At 42.8% G+C, this 6,378-nt stretch overlaps 1 protein-coding gene across 1 annotated transcript in view; it reads right to left on the bottom strand.

The window, feature by feature from the left end:
- Positions 1-5,214, bottom strand: part of ERCC4 (excision repair cross-complementation group 4) — a 28,866-nt gene extending 23,652 nt beyond the window's left edge. Inside the window, exons 1-3 of the mRNA XM_006759668.2 lie at positions 4,953-5,214; positions 3,348-3,528; positions 1-151 (exon numbers count right to left, since the gene is read on the bottom strand). Of these exons, the coding sequence (XP_006759731.1) occupies positions 1-151; positions 3,348-3,528; positions 4,953-5,159 (539 nt within the window). The 5' untranslated portion in view covers positions 5,160-5,214. The remainder of the gene's footprint in view (positions 152-3,347; positions 3,529-4,952) is intronic.
- Positions 5,215-6,378: the final 1,164 nt, after the last annotated feature.

Raw genomic sequence — 6,378 nt, 5'->3', positions numbered from 1 at the left:
CTTTCCACATGACAAAAACCAGTATCAAAGGCTACAGCGTTGTCTGTGAAAGCTTTAATAAAGCCACGTTTGTTTTTCTGGCGAAAGAGGCGCAAGATGAATGCTTCTTGACAAGACTCGATTATTCTGTGAGCTCTATACACCAAGATGCCTGAAGGGGGGAATTAAAATTTCAATTATAGAATAGACGTAGTTTTCAGGCTCAGTTTCATTCACTTATTCATCACATTTTTCTTGAGTGCCTACTTAAGCATGGGCAAGCACTGCTGTGGCTGTGAATATAGCCTCAAAGAAAACACGTAGTCCTTATGTCACTTATATTAACAATATAAATAAGTAAAATATTCAGTCGGTTATAAGGTGGCAAGAGCTGAAGAGAAAAAAATATGTCAGAGGAGGGCGAGTATGTGTGAAGGGTGTGGTTTGAAACTTTAGATAGGGTAGCCTCGCTGAGGTCATATGAGTAAAGGCAGATGAGGAGATGAGCCTTGCAGACTCTGTGGGCCAAGAGAGTTCCAGGCAGAGGAAATCATACGAGCAAAGGCCCTGGGGTAGGGCATGTCTGGCACAGTAGAAGCATTTCTGAAAGCTATGTCGGTTACTAATTCTCCTTTTATTGTGAATGAGATGTGGACTACACATGATGGCTGCATTTTAGAAGTTTCAGCAACATCTGCAACACCTATTAAAATAATTCAATTTTCAGAATCAGAGTATTCAATTGAGAGGTAAATTAGTCCAGTCAAAATAAAAACTTTTAATGAGTATGTTTAATACATTTTTTTTTTTGGTGTGGGTGTGGTGATAACACCTCTGAATCACAAAAACACAGACAATTATACATGTTTCCTTATTTATAAAACAAGCACTGGACCAGATGACCTTTCCTATATGTATAGAATTTTGTTATGGTATGATTAGTGATAAATTAGGGACAGACATGAGATGGTATAAGAATGCAAAGACATCATTTCTGGGTCAAAAACTCAATTATTCTATGATGATACTCAGTCTTGTAGACGTAAACCAAACCTGTTATATATATTGTTATATATATTTGCTATAAATGCACTTGCACATTTTTGCCCCAGTTGTCATCACTCCTAGTTTCTAGAAAACGACACCAATTGCAATATATGACCCCTTCTAGGAGTTCAATACATTCAATTCAGATTCTACTATTTTAGTGTTTAACTTTTGGATGAAGGTGGATGGAGCTAACATTTATTTGCCTAAGCAAATTGTTTTCCAAATATGGTGAAAATTAATAGTATTATTTAAGAATTTGTAAACAAAGGATTTTTAATCACCCCAGTACATGCACATAATTTACTACTTAGAAAAGATTCTGTACCTAGTAGGTGGGTTGTTCCAAGTACTCTACTGGGCCACATTTGCTGGCCTGGATTGAAATATTATATAAAATTAAAAATAACTTCTAAAGAAAAGGTGAACCTCAATTTAAGAAAATGCTATCTTCTAATAGGCTGCCATTTTTTTTTTGGAACCCAATGGAGGAAGGAGAAAAGAACTAATATCCGAGGCCCTGGGATTAGGGACTTTTATAGAGTTTTATTTAATTTAATCCTCACAATAATTCTATGAGGTAGGCATTATTGAGACCAGGTAAGGGAAGCGACTTAATTAAGGTCATCCAGCAAGTACTGGGAGACCAAAGATTCCAAAACCCAGTTTTTCCTACCAAGTGTCACCATGTGAGAACCTCACTTTTTAAAAAAAGAAATAAAAAAAACAAAGGCAGGTCATATTTCTAGGGGCAATTTTAATCCCACAAAAGCCTATCGAATTCTTTTATGCTCCCATAACATCTCCGATCTCATCTCATCTGTACTGTAAATATTTTTTTACATTGGTCTCCTCCACTAAACTGCTTGAGGACAGGAACATTCACAACACATAGTAATCACAGAACGCTTACTATGGGCCATGCACAATGCTAAGAACTTTACGTAAGTTATCTCATTTCATCTTGACAATAATCCTAGAAGGAAGGTAGTATTACGGTCTCCAATTTACAGATGAGATAACTGGGTCATACAGAAATTAACTTTTAATTAGAAACTACCTACATGCTCTACTTTGGACATTTATTGGACTCAGATTGCTCAAGAAGGTTGAACTATTATTGAAAGAGCAATACTGACATCTAGTGGTAGTTTCAAGATTTTTTTTCTCATTTTACCAACTTAAAAAAATAAATAAAACAACTTACAGGAAAGGAGCAAACAGTAAAAGACTTTATGATCTAACAAGGTTTCTGGTTATAAAATGCCAATATACTTTTTTTTGACATTATTTATTGTTTGTTACATACCAGGCACTAATACTAAGCAATTAAGAAATGAGAAAACTGGGACTCATGAAAAATTAAGTAACTTGCTTGTAAGCAGTGACATTACCAAAGTCAGGTGACTCTGACTGCACGGTCTGTGCCACAGCTCATAACAATCAGCTCACCATGAGCCATAAAAAGAATTCATTCATATGTTTATTCATTAAACATGTTTTGAGGGGCTCCTAGGTTCAGAGCAATATGATAGACAAAGTGGAAAGTACAGTTATGAATTTCCTAAGTCTCTCTACCCTCCAAAAGTTCACCACAGATCACAGTACACCCATGCATCATTCACCCAACAAATGTGTGTTTAGTACCTACTGTGTCCCGGTTACCTGTAGCCTGGGGTGAACAAGTTGTTCCTTGTGCCTACAAAGCTTGTTCTCTCATGAGCCAGCCAGACAAATAAATAAGCAAATTTTATATGGTGTTCTGAGTGCTATGAGAAGCACAGGAAAACCTGAGGTCACAGAGGTAGAGCCTCTAAATTAGTTTTGGGGAAATCAGAAAAGGTTTCTAAAAAAACAAGTAATAATAATAATTTCTTTTCTATATTAATTCTAGCTAAGAAACCATTCTTCTCAAAATAATTAAGCAACTATTTGGTCTAACTCACATCATGGGAAAAATACTCTTTAAAGAGGAAAACCAAATATTTTAGGAATTATACAAAGAATATTTACAAACATTTCAAGTCTGATTAGGTTCTAAAAGCAAATGACATCCAATTACCACGCTACTTACTGAATACCAGCTTAGAAAACAAGGAAAAGTCAACCTTACGTTTATTTTATTTACTTATTCAGGCCACATATATTTATTGAGCATCTATCATGTGTCAGATATTGTGCTAATGGCTAAAAGGACAATGTTGAGAACATACATACAATGCTACTCACACGAAGGTTCTAGCTTAGAGTAGTTTAGCAGAGGCGACAGACACACACACCAAAAAGGCAAATTTACATATGACAAAATTTCAAATTCTTACCAGTAATTAAATCTGAAGGTATTCTATCAGTCAAAAAATCAACCACGAGAATTCGACTTGTTGCAAATATCACACCTCCTTGTGTGTAAACCTCATAGCGGCCATTGCTTGCGATTTCATTTGTTACGCGGCGAGGGAGGTGTTCCACTCCTTCTATCTTCAGCTGATTGATGAAATACTCCTAAACCAAATGACACTGAATTAGTGGGCTGCTTCATACAAGGGGCAGCTTTGATGCGGTGGCAGGGATTTGTATTTAAAACGATATGCTGCTTTCCTTGGCGATAACGAACGTAATAATGCATATACAAACCAAGTTACTACTTTACGTTGATCAACCAGCCAGTCTGCACTTCACTAGGCTGTTCTGGTTTTTGTTTTGTTTTGAGGCTTACACTAGCTGTGGTCGGCAAACTGCGTCTCGCGAGCCACACGCGGCTCTTTGGCCCCTTGAGTGTGGCTCCTCCTAAGCCTTAGGAGTGCCCTAATTAAGTTAATAACAATGAACCTACCTATATAGTTTATGTTTTAAAAATCTGGCTCTCAAAAGGAATTTCAATGGTTGTACCGTTGATATTTGGCTCTGTTGACTAATGAGTTTGCCGACCACTGCTCGGACTAAGGAATCGTTGCACTTGTTATTAGCATTTTAATAACAATAAAAAAAGGTTTTCAAACTCTGAGTTAAAAGACTTCTACTACCTAGAAAAAAATACTTCCCACCAAAGCCAGGTTTGCACGAGTGAGAAGATCCTTTTCCCAGGCAATGTTTAGATTATTAGTTCTGTCAAGATCTGCCCTGGAGGGAATTTCATCATGTCCATGGGGCCCTGGGCCCTCACACCTCCAGTTCAATGCTGCCTTTACTGGGGCCTTGGGGGGAAGGGAGGGTGAGGTTGGGGTAGGGGTGCTGTGTGGTGCTAAGGCCTCTGTCCAGCACAGGGAATCCCTAGGTGGATGGAGACTGTGGTCACTCTTCGCAGCTGCCGCGTTCTTCCTGCCACCTGCTCATCAGCCATGTCAGACCAGGCCGTCACCTCTCAACACCCCCAGCCCAGGTGGACCCCCTCCTCAGCCCCAGGTCCCCTTCCCCAATATCCTCGGCTTCCAGCTCCCGCCCCTCTGACCCCATGCCCTCCTTCCACAGCTCTGGGGAACCTCTTAGTCCCTCCTCCTCCCTACAAGGCTCTCCCAGCCTCAGCATATGCACGTCCCCCCACTATCCTCAGAGGTCCCCCCACTACCCTCATAGATCCCTCCATCCCCATTCCCTCCCCTTTCCCCAATCCTACTCCTTGGACCCCAGCAAGCCCTTTGCATAGCCAACTATGGGATTCCATCACTATTCCTACCCTCCTACAGACCTTCCCTACCCTTCCCGGAGCCCTCCATCCCTCTCACTGTCCTTGGTCAGGGACCTGCATCCCCCGCATCCGTGTCAGAGACCTGCATCTGTCTCAGGGCCCCTCATTCAACGCCTCCCCCATGCCCGCGTCGGGGGCCTGCACCGCCCTCAGAGGCCTCGCGTCCGCGCCCGGGCCTGCATCCGCTCGGAAGGCCCCCCTCGCTCTCGGGGTCCCCTCTGCCCCGCGCCGGCGGCCGCACCTCCTCGGCCGGCTGCGTGTTGAGCACCAGCACCAGGCACGCCGGGTGGCAGTGCAGCCGGAGGAAGTGGTAGAGGAGCCTGTCCGCGCCGAGCCCGCGGGCGCACACTACCAGCCCGTCCGCGTCCAGTAGCTCCAGCACCAGCTGCCGCTCATATTCCAGCAGCGGCGCCATAGCCGTCGGTCGAGCCGACAGTCCCCGCTCCATGGGCGCCCTTCCGGGCCGCGGCCGAACGCAGACGGAGAGAGCCGAGCCCGAGAGGACGAGCGTCAGCCGAGCTCCGCCGAAGAGGAGCTGAAGCCAAGACGAGCGTCTCCCGAAGGGAGCCGAAAAGAGCCGAGCCCGAGAAGACGAGCGCTGGCCGAAGGGGAACCGAGGCTGCGACGGGAAGCTCCCGAAAGTAGCCGAAGATAGCCTAGCCGAGAACACGAGTGCTGGTCGAACACGGCCGAAGAGGAGTCGAGTGGAGAGAAGATTCGTAGTCACAGGGCGGTGCTAGCACTCCAGACAGGTGGCCCCAGCAAGCCTCAGGCTCCACCCCGGAGCCTTCAGTCGTTCTACCTGCTTGGTACCTCGGATTTGAAAGTCCGGCGACCTAGACCTGGAGCTAGAAAACAAGCTACCAAAAAGTAGGGAAGGAGAATGAAATTCAAGGAGTTTAGATCCCGGACCTTTACAGTTGAGAAAGTTAATTGTCAATCTTCCAAGTGTTCTTGTTCTTCAAGAATGTTTTGAGTAAGTAGAATAGCTTACTAATTTCAGTGCTCTTGCTTCTCTTGGAAGGTCTCGAATACAATAAGCTATCTAAAATAAAGTCTCAACCACGTGTTCCGCAGCAGCCCTGTACCGCCTTCCATTAGACCAGTGGTTCTCAACCTTGGCTGCACATTAGAATCTCCTGGGAATCTTTTTAAAATCCTGATTTCTGGGGCTCACCTCCGGAAATTCTGTTTCTATGTTACTAATGTTGTGGCCCCACCCCATAACAAAGAAACAGAATTTCCGGAGGATGAGGCCCAGAAATCAGGATTTTAAAAAGATTCCCAGGAGATTCTAATGTGCAGCCAAGGTTGAGAACCACTGCATTAGAGGGACGCCTTTGGTAGTTTTTGTTCTATATCTAGAAATGCCTGTTAATCTAATGAAAGGAATTGTTCTGTGTAGAATTCCTTTTCCCTCAGCCTTCATTGTTAGAAAATATAAGTAAGCCCAAATAAAAATCATTTGTTATTCCATAATCCAGAAATAACCTCTATAACATAAAATATATACTTTTAATATATACAGTGTTTCCCCCAAAAATGTATACACAGTTTAACAGCTGATAGCTCAGTGTTGAAAAAGAAATGTTTTTAAATAAACACTGCCTTTATAATTATTCAAAGTATATTCATATATTTTTGGGACACCCTATATAAATATGTAC

This window comes from Myotis davidii, unplaced genomic scaffold (assembly GCF_000327345.1).
Source record: "Myotis davidii unplaced genomic scaffold, ASM32734v1 scaffold1115, whole genome shotgun sequence".
Classification (NCBI taxonomy): domain Eukaryota; kingdom Metazoa; phylum Chordata; class Mammalia; order Chiroptera; family Vespertilionidae; genus Myotis; species Myotis davidii.
Note: the sequence above shows the minus strand (reverse complement) of the source record. Positions and strands in the feature narration are given on the sequence as shown.